This window comes from Squalius cephalus (genome assembly GCF_949319135.1).
Source record: "Squalius cephalus genome assembly, chromosome: 15".
Lineage (NCBI taxonomy): Eukaryota > Metazoa > Chordata > Actinopteri > Cypriniformes > Leuciscidae > Squalius > Squalius cephalus.
The window spans coordinates 12,580,778-12,600,519 of NC_137136.1; the positions used below are offsets into that span (position 1 = coordinate 12,580,778).

A 19,742-nucleotide genomic window follows, 5' to 3' on the forward strand; every position below is an offset into this window, starting at 1 on the left:
CAAGCCACAGTCGTGATTCATCCATGCCGCTATTTACTAATCATTTTTATGTGCATCATGACAGATTGTGGAGTACGCCTATAAACACAAAATGGCAACACTGCACCCGGAGCCGCACGATAAAGAGGCTTTTGTTCGTTCGCTCATCTACAGCACAGACTACGACGAGTTCGCGGTGGACTCATACGGCTGGCCTGAGAATGCCATGCACGTCCAAACGTGCAAACTGTGACCTCCCAAAAATACACAGACCAGAATGAGATTTATAATATGACATTTCTGTTTTAAATGTGATTTATTGACAGGATTATAATGATTATCTGCAAACAGTACTGTAAACCAAAAATAGCCTTAATAAATAAAATGTCATTTATTGTAATTTTGTGAGAGTATATTCTTTATTGCACTGTATGGAATTCTTTACAAATCACCATTGTCCATAAGTATGTACTTCAGGATGCATGAAGGGACATACAGCACTGCATGGTCATTATCATGTTGGGCTATAAAAAGAACTGTGCCTTATAAAGCCATTCCTTATCAAGCACCTTTCACTTCAATAAAAGTGATATCTGGCACCAGATTTATATAGAGATTTTTTTTCTCGTACACATTATTTTAACACCATAATCAACTAGATCTTTCCATTGGAAATGAACAAATCCTGTAGCAGAAGCTGTTGAAGTGTTTGTCTTAAAAACAGGACTTAATGAGTCATCATGACTGCCAGCTGAGTGCTTTATTGAGGCTTTTATTATGCCATTTATGATGATGTAAAGAAACAAAATTGTCTGGATTATTTATTTATTTATTTATTAATGTCTACATTTAAACCTGAAGAAGAATATTTGGGCAAAAACCAAAGCCCCTTTAAAAAAGAGGCTGAATTTAAAGTTACTATGTAACTTTTTTTGTAACTGACACTATGGTAAGTCTATTATACGTGTTTGTATTTTATACCTAGTGAGATGGTTTTCGCAGGAAATTGCGTACATGCGTCACTTGCCTGTGCATGTCTCGTCTGTAAACAAAGGCTGTGTTCGAAAATGCCTCCTTTACCCTTAAATAAGACAATATTTGAGTGGCAAGCCATTTGTAGTAGTATCTGAAACCATAGTGGATGTTATCAAGTGCACTCATTCAATCCCGTAATGCATCGCTATAATGAGTGTACAACGCTCATTGGCTAGAGAATACCCATAATGCACTGTGAGGCTTGTGCCGAATGAATTCCTAAGTCTGACCAGAAGATGGCGCCGACAACTGAGTCATCCATCCATCCAAACCGATGCCAATGTGGTTATAGCGTAATTTCATACAGGTATAAACTCCTTTTAAATGGATAATTATGGTTTATACATTCTAGTATCCATGACAGGGTTCAAGATAAATCTTTTCATTACTACTGGAGCTCCCAGTTTGCTAAGTTTCAAATGGTTATTATTAAACAGCAAGAACAAACTATGCAAAAGTGGCAGCCCTTCAGGAACTCAGTGTCCGAATTCACTCACTCGATTTCATTTAAGTGAACTGTAGGCTAGTAGTCAGCTAATGAAGGGAAATAGTGACTGAGGGTATATAGGGGGCGATTTTGAACACAGCTCAAAATAAGCTCCAGCTACTTTTACACATGTAGCCTTTGCTGTGGGAGTGGTATTAGGTTAGTTGTCACAACAGGCGAGAAAGGTTGACATAGAGCATGTTAAATCTTGAACCTCTGACAATAATAAAAAAAATAATAATTTGGAGAGGAGAGGAGAGTCTTCTGGCAAAATGAGAACATAATAGAGCTCTTAATAAAACAAGAATCAACATTTGCTTGGCTTTCCGGACATGGTGAGAACTGAGAGATTTGAAATGTAAGCAGATTTGAAACTCAATAGATCATTTCATTTGTCATATGTAGCGCTCTAACAGAGTTCATAGTGAAGCATTATCTACAGTATAAGGCTCATTTCATTATGTGTGGTTGTAGTGCTGTGCTGGAATTTATTTTCAAGGAAGTACCATGTCTATTAATGAGTATAGATACAGTAACATCTTCAGCTGGTCAGCTTGAGATCCTTTCCATCTAAACTGGTTATATCTCTTAAGCCTAGTAGTGAATGTTTTATGAGCAGTAGATATAACCATGCACAGTCACACAGAGCCGAAGCACAACCAAAACAATGTTCTTCCACAAAATGCAGACAGTTTTGTTTTTTAAGTACTAGGCTAGGGGGGCAAAAGTTACATAGTGTAGCTATAAGTTTCTAAAGTCACCCTTAATTTGTAGCCTTCCTAGTAATGGATCACAGATTTTGGAACAAGGGCGATTACATTTGAATCGGACGCATTGATGTAATCGTACAAGCTGATGTGAGGTACAGGCTGGATGTTTTGTTACATGGTATGCAAAGCTGTGGGGGCAGCACTTTTTTCTGTGTTGTGTTGATTTTGGTGGGGGTTTTTTTTGTGTGAAAACAAAGTTACTGAACAAAGTACCTTTAAAGCAGGTAATTTCACTCTGTGACAGGTAATAGTACACAAACATTTCATATCAAGTTCTGTATGCAATGTTTGTCAAGATTACGCTTTGATAGCATTTGTCAAATTAGCAATAAAATCTAGCAACAACAGTATAATACATTTTGTTTTTAATCAATCTACTGCACAGTGAAGCTTTCACTCTTTGCCCATCTCTAGCCATATTTAAGGTCAAACAGAAGTCTCTGTACCTGCTGATCTAACCATTACATGACTGCGGTAAAACTGGCTTTCCTCTCCAGAGTACATGTAATTTTCATTCATTTCCTGTCATCAATGTAAACACTCCCCTTGTTATACACCACTGCAGATTGGCCTGATTATACAGATATACACTTTAATTGGTAAAAACATGTATAATTTGTTCATTTGATAGCATCTGTGCAGTGCAGGCCACTGAGTGTTTAATAAGAGAATCAGATCATTTCACTGCATTTACCTTCACTGGGACTATATCTCAATTACTGCAATTTGTTGCACATTTAACCAAGTGCTAAGATCTGTGCTGCTGGAACATGCTGTTCCTTTAGGAGTACCCTCAAAAATTGTGGATTTCGGATGCATCATAATTTTATTATAATTCAAGGCTGAATTCTTTAGCTATACATTATATCATTCTCATAGGATTTGCTTGTTGAACATGTTTAATGAGAAGCAGATAAATGTTAAAGGAAATTGAAATAAAGATAAGGAACTTACTTTGGAGAAGTCTACAGCCCTCTAAGGATTCTAATATAAAAGGCTTTGATTCATTTTTTAATATTCTCAAAATAAGTCTGACTCTTGCTGACATTTCATATGGTCTGGCAAAGTTATTTGTTCATTACATTGATATAATCTAGATGAATACTTATTTTTCAAAGCAAATTTTGAAATGGTAAAAGATGCTTTTCTTGTTAGAGGAGAATTGTTGTCTTTTTATGAGCTTTACTGTGTATACTTTATGGGGCACTGATGTTGCACCATACAAGTGTAACCAAGGTAACACGTGAACACTGCATGATAGCACCATTTGCTTTTCATTATTGCTCATTAATTTAAATAGGGACTAGGGAATTTGCTTATGATGGTTGTAGAACCATGCAAAGGAATATGATTAAATAGTTTTTTTCTCATCCAAAAGAGTGATTTAACTGTGGTATGAGCACATTTTTCATAGATGGTAGGCTATCATTTTTTCTTTTTTTTTTTCTTTTGTAGTTCAAACAGAATTGCAGAATTACCAAGGTCATGGGTTCGATTGTCAGGGAATGTATGAAATGATAAAATGCAATATGAGCAAATTTGAATAAAACGTGCCAGACAAATGTAAAATATAAATGATTATATATAATATCTTTCGAATGTCTTTATGTTTCCCTTTGATGTTCGCAAGGTGCTGCGCGCGTGCTGGTACGAGTGGAGACACCATGTGCGCATTGCTGGTATGATGAGGATGCTGAAGCCCACGAGGACCTTCCATGGACGTACAACTACTGTACGGTTGATGTTACCGTATTTCAGCACATTCTCGTCCATCGGAATGAAACGCGAATGATGAACGCCATGGTGGAGTTGGAACCTGTTGTTTGGAACTTTACGCTCAAATTAGACAACGGCACGCGCGCTAATGAGACAGCAGCAGGATATCCAGCCGATGACTATTATAATATTGTTCACGTCACGGAAACCAAAATCCTTCCTGCATTTATTGGATTTCTGTGCTCCACCGGGCTTGTTGGGAATGTTCTTGTTTTGGTCACGATTTTAAGGTGGGTTTAAAGGGAAGACTCACTATTTTGCTTCTGTTTTTAATTAAGTTATTTTGCATTTTTTCTTTATATTCATGTTAAATACGTTATTGCTTATGGAATACATAAACACTTCCCTGAAATTCCCCAGGCATAATTTCACAATAACCTTGAATAGTGTATAGCCTACTGAATATGGTTTTCTCTTTCTACACAGATAAATGCCTGTGTAAAGGTAGTTAGTAAAGAAATATGCCAAATTACTTAGGGAATAAAAAGTAATGTAATCATAACGAATACTAAAGCATGTTTATGAAGGCTTAAGAATTTAGAGTTTTTAAAAAAAAAAATCATTATTGAAAGGATGTAATTTGATTTGATAGTTTGAATAATTGGATATAGCTTTATTAAAATAACCATTAAATGGGAATTTGCCACTAAATCATACATTTAACATCTTGCTCATTGTTCATGCAATTAAAAAAAATCATTCTGTATATAGATATTCAATATATAAATATTCAAGAATTCATTCTGTTTCATTTGCACAATCTCTGATTAAAGAAATATACAATTTTATTTGCCAGTTCTTTTATTAGATCAATAAAATTGTTTCAATTATTTAATTCACACAAAAACGTGTATCTTAATTTTATTTATACCATGGTCTGTCTGAATACTCGATTATGATTTGCTAGAGGAATTCCTCAGATAATTTTAACTGTTTTGGTAGATGGATTCCCTCCGAAAATAGCCATGACCCATCCTCATACTCCTGTCACTCACTGTCATACCCTGTTTATTGCTGCTTGCAACTTGTCATGTTTCCCTCTCTTTTCCTGGTTGTTTCTTTAGCAGTTTCTCACCAAGGGACCACAGACCACAACAAGTTCTTTATTGTATATTTTTGTAGGTCAGCCAAAAAGACAGTCCCAGATGTATATATGGGAAACTTGGCTGTGGCCGACCTGGTCCACGTGACCGTCATGCCGTTCCTCATTCACCAGTGGGCTCGTGGGGGGCACTGGGTGTTCGGCAGCACCCTCTGCACGATCATCACCTCTCTTGATAACTGCAACCAGGTGGCGTGCGCTGCAGTCATGACCGCTATGAGTCTTGACAGGTACGTGATCAGTGAACTAACAATGTTTGAAAGGATATCATTATTTCCAGATAGCTTTATTAAAATAAACATAATGTGTTTTTATTCGTCAAATAGGTAACACTTTAGAATACTGTTCCTTCATTAATGAATAACTACACAGGAACAAATGAGTAATGCATTAATAACACTCTAGTAACTACTATTTACTAACAAGAAACTCCGATTAACGAATTAGTAAGTAATAGCGCTCAGTCGGATGTGGTAGTTCACTATAGCTAATCAATAACTACTATTTTTCATACCTCACTGAAGACTATAAGAACTACTATATACAGGTTCATAAATATTTATAATGCACAATGTTTAATATAAGGTAATGGTAGCCCATTAGTAATGAATCAAGTGTTACTACATCATTCTAAAGGAACTACTAATAATTTGGATCAGTATTCTAAAGTGAAAAACATGATAACAACCTAATATTGACTGAAGTCATTGTAAGCTTTAAAGGCTTTTATAAGGTTTTGGATAGTAATGAATCAAGTGTTACTACATCTTTCTAAAGGAACTACTAATTATTTGGATCAGTATTCTAAAGTGAAGATCATGGGAACACACTAGTAATGACTAAAGTGTTACCAAATCCATTGGAAGGAATTGCTATTCAAAACCTTACAAAAATCTCAAAAGCTTACAATGACTTCAGTCAATATTAGATAGTTATCATGTTTTTCACTTTAGAATACTGATCCAAATAATTTGTAGTTCCTTTAGAATGATGTAGTAATACTTGAGTCATTACTAGTGGGTTACCATTACCTTTTATTATAAATTATGCATTATTCATGTTAATTATGAACCTGTAGTTCTCTGGGAGGTATGAAAAAAATAGTAGTTCTTGATTAGCTAATAGTGAACTACTACATTCATCTGAGTGCTATTACTTACTAATCTGTTAATCAGAGTTTCTTGTTAGTTAATAGTAGTTATTAGAATGTTAATAATTCGTTACTTGTTTGTTCCTGTGTAATTATTAATTAATGAAGGAACAGTATTCTAAAGTGTTACCGTCAAAGATAACAATGGACAATTGTTTTTCCACTACATATTTTACTTTTTTGTTTTTTTTATGTCCTAATCAATTGCATTGATGCACGTGAAGCCAAAAGTGCATTCATAGACCCTGGGCTGGACTGGTACACAAATTCAGGCATCTTACACTCATCCAGGCCATCCCTATCACCCACAACAACACATTTTTAAACCATGGACAACCCTATTTTTTTGTATGGCCATCACATACAAAAAGAGGTCTAAATCCTTAGGCTGGGGCGATGCTAAATAATTAAAGGTTCTCTCGAACTACTACACCTTCACTTCCATTTTCCTTCTCTTCATTTTCCCTGTGTGTGTGTGTGTGTGTGTGTGTGTGTGTGTGTGTGTGTGTGTGTGTGTGTGTGTGTGTGTGTGTGTGTGTGTGTGTGTGTTGAAGTGCCTTGAAACTCGCAGCCCGATGCTTAATCTCTTATTTAATCTCTTCTGAAAGCAACAGCTCAGGTTGAGTTTTTAGAAGAAGAGGAAAAGGAGATAGACACATCTAAGGCAGACTGTCACATGGAGAAGTTGTTATAAGGGCTTTATCTATTTTTGAGTAATGAGATTTTGAGACAAAAGTTTGATTTCATATTTTGTTTTCTCTAGGCCTATGTTGGATTCTCAATAAAGTTAATGACTGAATAGTCACTGTTTTGTTAGTTAGTGCTACATTTGATAAAGGTTCATCGGGTTTTGATTAAGCTTCTCCAATGGGAATAGCATACAGTTTTTGAAGTAATGTTTTTATGTAGCACATAAGTGCATTAGTGTTTCATTTAGAGCTGCTATACTGTAACATCACCACTAGAGGCCACTCTTACCACAATTATAGAGCAGGCCAGGCAAGTAAACTCATTATTCATTTGTGTAGCACATTTGAGAACAGTGATTAAATGAACAAATGACAACAGGAAATTATAACCTGAGATGCATTAGTAATTGCAAGCAAATTAGTAAATGCAAAAAAACACACACAAAAAACAACAACCTTAGAGCAGCCTCAAACTGTTTCAAAATGAATAAAAATAGGACTTTAAGTTCTTGACTGTTTATAAACACTACAGTATTGAAAGACAAACCAATTCTATGCTGATATACATACAGTATAATAAGGGTCTTGCCTATTTTGTGCTTTGGCTCAGTAAGGATGTTTTCTTGTAATATGAACATTTAAAAAAAAAAAAAAAATTCAAACCCTTATTTATTATTTTATTAATTGATTCATTAATTTATTCAAACCCTCTCAAAATTATAATGGATAATTTTGAGGAAGAACTTACTAGACCAGGAATGTGTTATTTCGACACGTAGCTGCGGTTGACGGTCCATGAACACCCTTTCTCATAACTCATGAGAAATTTCTCATAATGCAGCATCTGCAGTAGACTCTTGTTTCCTCCTTTGTTTTAAAGAGGTTTATTTGGGGGTTTGAGAAGATAATATTAATGAATTAATTAATGCCAAAGCACATCTTGGCACAAGATGATTTAACACCAAGCTCATTCCCAGCTGCTTTTTCTATCAGCAACAAGATTGTCTGTCCTTTACTGTAAATGTCAGATCGTGTCTTCACCAGCAGAGTAATGGTGAATGGGAAACATTTTTACATTTTGCCTCTCTTAAATGTCAGCCAACTAATTAAATGATAAAATGACACATTTTCAGTGTGAAAATACTCATAAGAGGGGTAAAATCTTTATTGTTTATTCATTTATGTGCTCCAGATACCTGGCCCTTGTTCATCCTTTTCGCCTGTTGAGTCTCAGGACCAGATCCAGGACGATCCGAATTAACCTGTTTGTGTGGGCGGCTTCCTTCATCATGGTTCTGCCAGCATGGGTTCATGCCAAAGTGATCCGCTTCAGAGACGGGCTGGAGAGCTGTTCCCTTAACCTGGTCTCTCATAAAGAGTTGCTCTGGTAAATGCTTCTGCTTGTGTACTTGTGCCTTCTGCACAGGTCTGATTATTCCCTCTCTCATAACCCCTTATTTTTCTTGTCATAGTTCTGCTTTGACTTCTGAATTTTGTTGTTCTGTCACTCTATTGTCATAAAATCTTCTATTGAAAAGTGCTAAGGGACAAATGCAGCAATAAATATGTGTTTTCGAGTGTGTCCCACAGAACTTTTTTTTTTCCAGAATAGCATGTTTTTTTTTGGAAGTTATTTTGTTATCTGCTGTGAGCGCTGTCATTCAACATAGTGGCACATAGGTTCATAGACACTCAAAAGCAATTCATCCTTCTTGTTTAATTAAACTAAGTGAATTAAACTAAGAGAGGGGATATAAAGGCTTTAAAGCTTTTCTCTCACGACTGACATCATGTGTCCTCATATTATATATCTACAGGTACACACTCTACCAGACTGTGACTTCCTTCTTCCTGCCATTACCTCTGATTCTCATCTGCTACATACTGATCCTCTGCTACTCCTGGAGAATGTATCGCAAGAACAAAAAGGCTCACAGGTGAATTTAAAGTCATTACAGCCAGTGTGTGATATCAGACTGTCAAAGCTACAAATGTAATTGCTTTTGTTCTTACACTGGTTCCATTCGTTAATATTTAATTCGTCATCCATAAAGAGAATATCTTCCGCAAAGTGAATATGAATTTGTTTTTCTTGTGTGTTGTTGTCAGATGTAGCAGGTTGTCCCCTTTGAGAATGATCCTGCTCATGGAAATGTTTTCATTTTAGATTGACAGTACATACTGATTTTATGGCTAAACCATTATTTATACTGTAAGAATTTTCTATTAAAAATATCCTAGGTTCAATACAATGTTATCTTTTTTTTTTAAAAAAAACAATATTGCACTTAAGAGTGGACGTAAATGCGGACAGTTTTTGGTGGATTTAAAAGCAGGAACTGTAAAATTCCTTTTGCTGTGCATTGATAATTTACATATTAAAGGGATAGTCCGCTCAAAATTGAAAATTCTGTCAGCATATAATCACCCTCATGTCATTCCAAATCCGTATGCATTTCTTTTTTTCTGCTGAACACAAAGAAGTGAATTTGAAAAATGTTGATAACCAAACAGATTTTTGTTCATACAATTGAAGTCAATGGGAATAAAATTCACACAGGTTTGGTATGACATGGGTGTGAGTAAATGATGACAGAAATTTGATTTTTCAGTGGACTATTCTTTTAACTGTAATTACCATATTTAGGATTTTAGATTAGAACATGTAACCACTGGATTTAGGGTTCGGCTAAATACTGTACGACCCAAACCTGCATTCTCCGCTTTCTCTCAGGTATAACACCAGCCTGCCTCGGGAGCGTGTGGTCCGCCTCACTAAAATGGTCCTGGTTCTGGTAGCGGTGTTCCTGGTCAGTGTTGGGCCGTACCACATCTTGCAGCTGGTTAACCTGAGCGTACCTCGGCCCTCTTTAGCGTACCACACCTGCTACTACATGTCCGTGTGCCTGAGCTACGCCGCCAGCAGCATAAATCCCTTCATCTACATTCTGCTGAGCGGACACTTCCGCCACAGGCTTGTCTGTCGGGATACACCCAGCATGCCAAGTGTGGAACGGGAGATCCAGGCCCCGCGCTCCAGTTTTTAAGCTGAATTCACACTGAAACACAAGTAGCACTGTAAACGGATGAAGCCTTTGTTGGTTTTATGCAAAGCATGTTGGGGAAACATTTCTATTTGTTTTCTTTTCTTAGAATTTATTTGTTGGGACTGGAGGGATTTCATATAGGAAGCATGGGGTGTTTGATATTGTCTTGCACCTATGTTGTAAATGTTCTGTTATTTATTATTTTTGTGGAGTCTTGGCTCCCTCTACTGTTTAGTTGTAGTAATTCACTCTTCCGCTTATCCATCCATCCATTACAAAAAATGCTGGGTTGTTTCAACACAGCCATCCATCCATCGTCCGATTCATCCACCCATCCATCCATCCATCCATCCATCCAATCAGGCCTATTAACCTTCAAACTATCTTCAAAACTTAAAAAAAATCTTTAACAAGCCAACATTCAAATTTCACTCTTCTACTTAAAATGAGTTAAATGCTATTTTTCTTGATTTTTTTAATGCTGATTTTTTTTTATTTTTTTTTTTTATTTCCTTACATTCTCATTTGAATTGTAAGTCTGCAGTTGATACTGAGAAAATATATTCTGAATTCTGCACAACCCTGCCTTTGATTAAAGGGTCAGTTTTGACATTTGCAGATTGCATTAAATTGTGGTCAAAAGTCCTCATCTCTGGAGATAATAAATCAAATAAATCATTATGATAATTATAATAACTATTTAGGGCATAAAGTATACCTCATTGTGGTCTTTTACTATATAATATGGATGTTTTCAGGTTTTAATCTTGATTGTACTGTATGTGACATTTTAAATTTTTTATATTTTATTATCTTGTGAAAGTTTTATTGTATTATCAATAGGTTTTTATTAATTTGGCATATCAGGATTGTGTTTAGTAAAGATTGCTTTGCACCATACAGAATGTATCAAGGCATGTGAGCATGTTTTCATTCATCTTGTGTGAGTGCATTCACTGTAAAAAAAAAAGTTCCTGCCTTAATTTTTTTAAGTACAATCAACTTGGATGTTTAAGTAATTTGAACTGACTTAAAAAATGCTTGAAAATTGTGCGATTTCTAAACAATGCAAAAACATAAGTTGTCATAACATTTTACAGTGTATATTATCATTGATACATACAAGCAAAATCAATATTGCTTGTGACAAAAGGTTGCTGTTGTACAGAAATCCTTTAAGGGCAGTTAGGATTGTCTGGTGTGTAAACTGGACATCACAATGAAGTGGCTGGCAGCTCTAAAGAGTGAGGTCACTGACCAGACAGGCAGAGATGCAGGGATCCGTTGGAAGCCCAGCTCCCAGAGTGGAATCAATTCTCCAACCAGACCAGAGACAGACAGGGACCGGGACTGACCTAAAGCATGCCTGGCGGCAATGGCTGGAAACTCACCCCTATGCTCTCTCTCTCTCTGTCTCTCACTTATACCTTCTATGGCCTAGTAAACCAGCCAGAGGCAAAATACCATCTAATGTGTTCAAATACTTGTCAATATTAGTGTTTCAGTGTCAACATAGCTTATTGAGACCATGCATTACAATAATACTATTCAATACAATAATATAAGTCACAAACTGCTATTGGCTTTGTCAGTGATTCCAGTGCAGCAATAGAGATTCTGCCATAGGAAGGTTCTTTTACCTTCTTTGTTTCTATCTCTGTTAAAGCACATTATACAAAGTCTTCGCCCTGTATTTTCCGCATAACATAATTTTTCCCTTTCTCAAACTTTGAATCATCCTTCTGGTCTCTGAGCGTGGTGACTGACTACTGCTGCTAATCTGACATTGTTTGACCTTGTTTGTGACTTGCTTCATATGGCACTGGCCTTGTTACTCACACCTCAACAGTTCGGCTGCCAGTTTGTGTCATGTTTTTCACACCAAGGCTTTTGTTTTTACATCTGTTATTTTATTTGACAGATCATTAATTGTATGAGTTATTAAAATGTCTGATATCGCGAGTATTTTCTTTTAATTTGTTAACATTTTTATTGCGCAGTCAACTTTCCCTCAAATATTTATTTGTGGCACAATTATAAGTTGTATGATTGGTAGAAGAAGATTAGTAGAAATTTTTATTTTTCAGTAGTGGACGTGTACAGATGTCAAGTGAAACCATTTTCCTTTGTATGTAACAGTAAAACAGAAAATCCCTCTATAGCCTACTACATCCTCCATCTCAAAAACATCAGCTGGACATACAATATAGCCTACACCAAAAGTAGTTTAATTTTTCACCAGTAGAGGGCATGTGCTGACAATTTTCCCAGCTTAGAGTTTGCAGATGCTTTTTAACAAACGAGGCAAAATAGGCCTATACGCAATAGGCTGTTTAGTGAATCAGTTCAGCATGTTTATATATAGTCCTAGGCCTAAGTCTAATGTATGCAATATCAACTCATATTTCTCTCTGTGCACGTTTATGCACTTATATCCTTTTATTATTTTTGACCTACTGTTAATTACAAATGACACGGTTCCCTGGAATAGCTAGCCTATGATTGTCGAATGACCGCTAAAATGTCATTGTTGTCGTTGATAACTGACTGGGCCTACTTTCATGCGTCTTAATTCTCCGAGATCTATTCATTTAATAACTTAATATGTCATGTCCGTGTATTTATTAATTTTTTATCGTGATATTCGCAAACGAGATAAATACAGCAAACCATCATTATTTCAAAATAGGACTTTAGCTTCCATTTCGACGTCCTTTCTAATGTCGCGTCACGTGCCAGACTTTGTGTATTGCTTTCTTAAATGCGAATTATTACACTGGCAAATTTAAAGAAATTATTATGTAACGGTACTTAATTAGAAGAGCTTTTGACTTATGCTTGTTAATAAAAAAAAAAAAAAAAAAAAATTATAATAATAATCAAGACATGCCTATCCCTTGATCATTCGCTTATTCAAATACATTTCCACGATGAAATTTAACACCAGTCTTTAAGGAGGTAAAACAATTTGGCACTGACAGTTTCGCACTCTGATAAATGACCTCGGTTATTTCATCGTGTTTATGTAAGATTAATATTCCCGGACGTGTCTGTACATGGTGAAACCTGTGAGGAGATCAGGCAATGGTGCGCGCAGGTTTCCCCGACAGCCTGTTGTTTCGCGGGCGGGTACCACACGCAGAAACCAAGCGCGAATCAAAGGCCTGACAACTTCTTTGTTAATTGGAACAGGCTTCTCGCTATGTGTGCAGCGAGGGTGCTGAAAAGCCTGAGATACAAGATGACAAGTGTGAGCACGAAGTACAGTCGCGTTTAATTACATTTTCTTTCTCCCTTGGAAGTTGGAAGCCGCTCTGTGCTCGTTTGTGATGCATTTCAAGTTGTAATTGACGAAATAACTCGCAACTGCAGTATTTCTTCAGCTTGGCCGAGGTGCCTTTGTGTTTGTGGAATCAATGTGGGACTGCTTGCCTCACAGGTATAAAGTAAAAACTATAAACATGGTCAATTTAACCATGAGATTTGAACTCGTTGCATTGCGGTGTATGCTTCCACACTGTAGGCCCAATAACGGTGTGGAAGAGCCTCTGCACATGGCCTCAGCTGAAACACTGGACATCTAGCTGAGGTAAGTGAGCATTTTATTTATTTTGGGTGTCCATCCAAATTAAGAGCACTTTCCCATATAGTCCCTAACTCCTAAAACGGTTTTTAAGGGGCATATTTCCCACTGGAATTATTTTTTTAGGGTATTTTAACAAAATAGCTGTAGCACAGCATGCCAATCAACACCAAATAAAAAAGTATTGTAAGTAATTGACAAGATATCACAGGGCCCTAGACTATTTTTTTTTTTAAGAATCCCTTTTAGTTTAATTCATTGATTGTCTCCAAGACACAGGAGAATGGACCTCATTGGTTCTCGCACATCAAGCAACCATGCTCCAGCTTCCATTTATCACAACTGATATGTCCGTTGATGAATTTTAATATGTGAATAAAAGCCTAAATTCAATCTGTTCATATAAAGCGATTGTGTCTCTTCGGAAAATTTGGACTAAACCATTTCATATGGATTAGTTTTACGATCTCTTTATGAACTTTTTGAAGCGTCAAATTGGTAGTTGCATAGCTGTCAATGGAGGGACAGAAATCACTGAAATTGTATTAAAAATATCTTCATTTGTGTTTTGAATATTAACAAACGTCTTACAGGTTTGGAACAAAATGAGGGTGTAAATGATAAAAGAATTTAAATTTTTGGGTGATCTAACCCTTTAAGTCTTAAAGGGATAGTTCACCCAAAAATGAAAATACTGTCATCATTTACCCACCCTCATGTTGTTACAAACCTGTATGACCTTTTTTTTTTTGTGGAACACAAAGGGAAATACACACACAAACAGTGAGACATTTCTCAAAATATCTTTTTATGTTCCACTGAACGATGCCAGTTATACAGGTTTGGAGCGACATCAGGGTGAGTAAATAATGACCACTTTATAATTTTGGGGTGAAGTATGGATATTTTTAAGGATGATTATAAGTATTAATTAGATACCTTTTTATTTTCATATTGATTTAGTGCAAAAAATATCATGAAGATATAGGGCTCCAACTTGGCTTTTTCTTCCACATAAGAACTCCTCTCAGTTTGTGTGAGGTAACCGTGATGTTTAGTGGACCAAAAATGTTTATTCGACTGAGTTGTTATTTGACTATGCAAAAGCATGGTGCACATTGCACATTTCCTGCTCCCACAACCTCGGCACATGCTTGTGTGACTTGTGCTGATTATACAGCCTCCACAACTCCAGATGGATCAACACATGCTGAAAATGCGACAAACTAAGACGCAGTTCTCCGTCTGACCTCAATCTATCACTTCAGTTTGCCTGTATAAATGTCAGCGTGCTTCCACTCTCAGACTCAGTGAGAAAAATGTAATCATGTTGTCATCTCATACGTCGTTTTAACAGCCTCATCAGAGTTTGTTTGCATGTTAATTGAATCAGTGTGGGTGGGCAATGTTTTAACCTGTTGTCACGTATCTTGTCGAAACGCTTTTGCCATGGGCATACTTGCCTGGTATAGTTAAGTCTAATGCCCTTTAGTCTAATAAGACTGTTGTTTACTGGTGGAGTGTTTTTTGGGTAAAGGCCCGTTCACACCCAGGATGATAACTATAATAATAAAGACTTATTTTAAAAACCATTCTTAATGTAAAAGAACAGCAGAGTCCACACCACAACTATAACGATAATAGCACAGAGGAACAATATTGCTAGAATCATTTTCAGAAGGATTTTGTTCGAGGTAACGATCAAAAAAACAATCATAGCCCATCCTCCTTTAAAGAGCTCGAGCATTTAAAGCAGTAGACGACCTAACTGCAGTGTGTGCTTATAATAAATCGTGCATTGGGGTGGATGCTAATGCAGTTATCGTTAGTTATCTCCGTTATATTGGACTGATCTAGCTTTGTAACAGTTTAGGATGTACATGATCACAAATTAACCTTAGAAGCAGATTAAAAGACAAAGGGCGCAGAAATCACCTGTACCGAACACGAGCCGGGCCGCTTTAATGGTTTTTGAAACGATTACATGCATTCTAATGGAGGACATTAGCATGCATGTGTTAGAAACAATAGATCCCTCATTGTTCCTCAAAGCTGAAATTCAGTGCAAAATGATTGACTGCCAAGTTTTGTGAACATCAAAGCTTTTTTAATATAATTTCCCCTAACCAGAAACCCCATTAAATTAACATGCATTTTGAATCTTTTGCCCAATAAGTTGCTTAATGAATTGTGAGAGGCATTGACAATGGTCAGGGCATCACATTAATGTCAGAATTAGACATTTAAAATATTGTGTGTGTTGTCCATTTTGAGTCCATCGTGCTGAGATGTGATGTGTGTGATATGAATGAGGTCTCCAGTGCTCTTCATGCCCCGTTAATAACCTGGCCAGCTTTGATGTGACAGTGTGGAGCGAGGTGGCTCTTTCTCTGCATCACTTGTGGCATGTAAATCCAGCCAGCATTTTATCTCCTTACCTGCTGCTCAAGGGGCAACTGGATTTGCTCTGGCTTCCTGTATATGCACTCTGTTGTAGCGTGAGTCAGAAGATGTCACCTACCCGACGGGCCACTCACAACGCTTTGGGAAGAATGTGAATCTGTGTGCATTTGCTTTTCTGTTCATTTGATAATACTGCCTGTCTGTGTATGACATTCTGTTCTAGCTTAAACATGAATTTTAACGCTGGTAATGTTCTATTTCTGAAGGGCTTGTAGTACTGCTGGTCTAGCTTGTTTGTACGAAAGCCTGCTTCTTCCTATAAAATACTTTATTTATTTTTCGCAATTAAAGTGCAATTGTGTGTTATATAAATCAAATCTTCCAATGTGACTTTGTCTCATATTACTTGTATGTCTCGCAATTTCGTATTTATATCAGGTGGTGTGGTCCATCTTACTTTCTTGTAATTTTGTCATCACTTTATATTTCGCAATGCATATATATATCAGGCAGGGTGATGTCTTTAAATTTTTACTGTCTCGTCATTTCTACTGTTTCTTGTAATTTCAACTTTTTATTTCTTATACATCTTTATATTTTGCAGTTGTGTCTTTGTCTCACAATTTTGGCTTTGTTTCTCACAATGTGACTATATATCAGTTGCAATTTTATTTCTCTATATTTCGACTTTGTCAATGCTTTTGCGTTCTTGCGCAATTTCTTTTCCCCCGAGAAACTTTGCATTCACTCTCCAAGAGCTCAAAAGGTTCTGCGAGCAAATGCAATGTTTCTTGGGGGAACGCAAAATGTCTTGCGAACCAAGGCAACGTTTTTCGGGGGAACGTAAAGGTTTTCGAGCGAACGCAAAGATTTTGCGAGTGAACGCAAAGTTAAGTAAGCTACAGTCCGTAACTTTTTTTGTTAAAAATTATCCAAAATAAAAAAAAACATAACCAGCCAGTGTTCAAAACTATCTGCTTGCCTTAGCTCGATTCAAATCGGTTAGCTTTTAATAATGATTTTAATTCCAGTGGTACTGGTGGATTTTCGCGGGAAATTCAAGCATTTCTTTGCGTCATTACTTCACATCTTCACATAAAGGAGTCGCTCCGCACTTGTTCGCTTAATTTACACAGTTACGGAGTTTCCTTTGTTGTGCCTTTCTCGTTTTGCTATTATGGTAAATATGAATTATTTTGTGCTAGCTATGAGAGGGAGCAATTCACCTCTACTCCAAGAAAATCAAACCTGCCTCCTCCGTTGTCAAGTATTGGATCTGAAAATTTTCCTGACGTAAGATGTTTATATTATGTTATATTATAACACGTTTATGCATAACAGGGATTCCGTTCATACACCGTTTATTTCATAGCACTATGATTGTTATTTGTTTGTACAAAATAACTGCTCTTCTATGATTTGCACGGTTTGACATGATATGATAAGCGATCGTTAGATTTAATCAGCGCGATTTACTGCAATGCTTTTTTTTTCCCCTTAGTTGATCAGAACAAAAGTGTAGCCTATGTTACTTACTTGTTCAGACGTCATTTTCCGTTGAAAATTCTTATGTTGGTCATACTTTCAAAAAGTATATTCTGTGATTCTGAATGCCCGTATCCACACCGGCGCAGTGATTGACAGCCGCACACTCACCTCAAAACATTGGATTCATCCGCGCTGTTTCATGCCGATGTACAACCCACGTAAAGTTGATCATTCTGCAAATAACTGCAATTGCAGATTTCGAACAGAGATGGCGACAAAGAGGAAAAACTACGGACTGCAGCTTTAAGTATTCCGTACAAATGGTCGTCTGTTCACATAAAGTATAAATTGTTTTGAATTGTGTTTAAATGCATGATGTAGGTTATGATGTATGCAATTGCACAATTGTTATTGGGAATTATTATTTCTACTCTAATGTGATTGAAACCTAAGTTAAGCTTTGGTTCATCACATCAGTCATTTCGTTCGTTGACCAGTTCCGGCCAAAGCATATCTTATGCAATCAAACAGTGGCAAAACTGAACTCCAGTGTGCATTTGGTTGGTTAAAAACACATTTGTTGGCTTGTGCTAATCCAGAGAGAGCACGTCTGATCGCCCTCTTGACCTTGAAATGAATGGCTGCCCAAACCAGTCCCTGCTACACATTATCATTTAAATGGCCCAAGGAGAAGGTTAGGTCAGCTCATTTGATGTTGAAATGCAAACAGAGATCAAAGGAGAGAACTCGCAGTGGCCTATATTTACAGTAGTCGGTCTTGGATTGGTGTGTTCGGTGGCTGAGGTGGAGTGTATTGTCTGTGTGTATGAGTTTTGTAGGAGGGAAGAGCACATTGTCTATTTGTTCTGCTTGGTCCTCATGGGCAGATAGCTCATTAACCATTGTGGCCTGGCACAATAGCCAAGAGCGCCGGCTGTATGGGTACAACAAGTCCTGCACAATACCTGTAAACAGCCAGCGGCTTAATTGAAAAAGGCCCCTGGGATCACCAGGGTGTCATAACAATAATAGGCTTGTATAGGTGCATAATATCAAAATTGCAGAGGCCTATTGGTGGAGAGTACATGTGTGTGTGATTGTGGTTTCTCAGTGAAACTGTGTTTTAATGGTGGTGAGATGTTACCCAGCTATTTTAAGAGAGGCATGTATACTGGCTGAATTTTTATTGAACATGATGTTCTTATCTGTTTGCTCCAGTTCCAGGTCACTGAATAGCACAAGCTTTGGCACCACATACCTCCAACCATCACCTTAGGCAAGTAAAGGCTAAAAAGATCCAAGAGAAGAGGATGGAAAGGTCAACAATGTATGGTTATAAAAGTAATCCAATTAGATAAGACTAGTTCTGTCAGCAGGGACTTGGTCGTACAATATTATATTGATATCTCATGATATGATAATATTGCCTTTCTTTTTAGTTGGTGTAATAAATATTCTTTAGCTGCATGAAATGTTTTAACAATCATTTATTGGTGTTTCCAATAAATAAGAGTATAAGTGCACTATATAGACTTTTCTTCTGTGGCAGACCACTAAGTTCTTTCTTGCTCCTCTGAGGAGTTAATTCGCAAAATGCCCTTGGTGACACCCACCAGCTTTTCCCGAGGGGGATGTGTGATAAAGTGGTTGGTTGCTCGTTTCTGGGTCGTCCAGCTAAAGATGAACCGGGGCAACAGGACTGGACAGAGATATCACAGGCCATGACCAGAGGCACTGGTAAACTGAGGCAGGTCTTTGGCCCAGCAGTGCCACCTCACATTTAAGTAAAGTCCATGTGATAGACCCAGCTACAGAGATTGCAAGTTATTGGGTCTGAATGGTGCTAATACGCTGGGCTGGTTGGATGCGGGTTGGAACTCTGGTGTCCTATTAATCCTAGCCGGGAGAATCATAAAAGGTTAGAAGTTTAGGCTTTCATTGTGGAATGTTCTGCGGTAATAGGATCTGAAGGTCTTCCCTGTATAGTCATTCAACACTACAATGAAGACTGTAAGAATAATGGACTGAAGAGAGGAGATAATTGCCTCAATGCCTGTAACTCTTTGCTCAGAGCATGAGAATATATATGGTACGATGGTGGAACTCTTTGAGTAAACATAATTTTTTTGTTTGTATGTTCTGTCTCATTAAGCAATGAGTAGGCCATTTTATTTATTTGTACTTAATACCGCAATCCAGCACTAGACAAGGTAGTTCATCCCAAGAAGTTGCA

General features: G+C 37.1%; 2 protein-coding genes across 2 annotated transcripts in view; both read left to right on the forward strand.

Moving 5' to 3' along the window:
• me1 (malic enzyme 1, NADP(+)-dependent, cytosolic) overlaps positions 1-1,042 on the forward strand; it is an 89,421-nt gene extending 88,379 nt beyond the window's left edge. The window contains exon 14 of the mRNA XM_079895196.1: positions 65-1,042. Within this exon, the coding sequence (XP_079751322.1) occupies positions 65-232 (168 nt within the window). The 3' untranslated portion in view covers positions 233-1,042. The remainder of the gene's footprint in view (positions 1-64) is intronic.
• Positions 1,043-1,265: 223 nt separating this feature from the next.
• Positions 1,266-11,999, forward strand: mchr2 (melanin concentrating hormone receptor 2). Its single transcript, XM_079893825.1, has 6 exons — positions 1,266-1,321; positions 3,902-4,277; positions 5,170-5,379; positions 8,181-8,375; positions 8,806-8,925; positions 9,723-11,999. Exons 2-6 carry the CDS (start codon positions 4,060-4,062, stop codon positions 10,033-10,035), a joined length of 1,056 nt encoding a protein of 351 aa, XP_079749951.1. The 5' UTR covers positions 1,266-1,321; positions 3,902-4,059; the 3' UTR covers positions 10,036-11,999.
• The last annotated feature ends 7,743 nt before the right edge of the window (positions 12,000-19,742 follow it).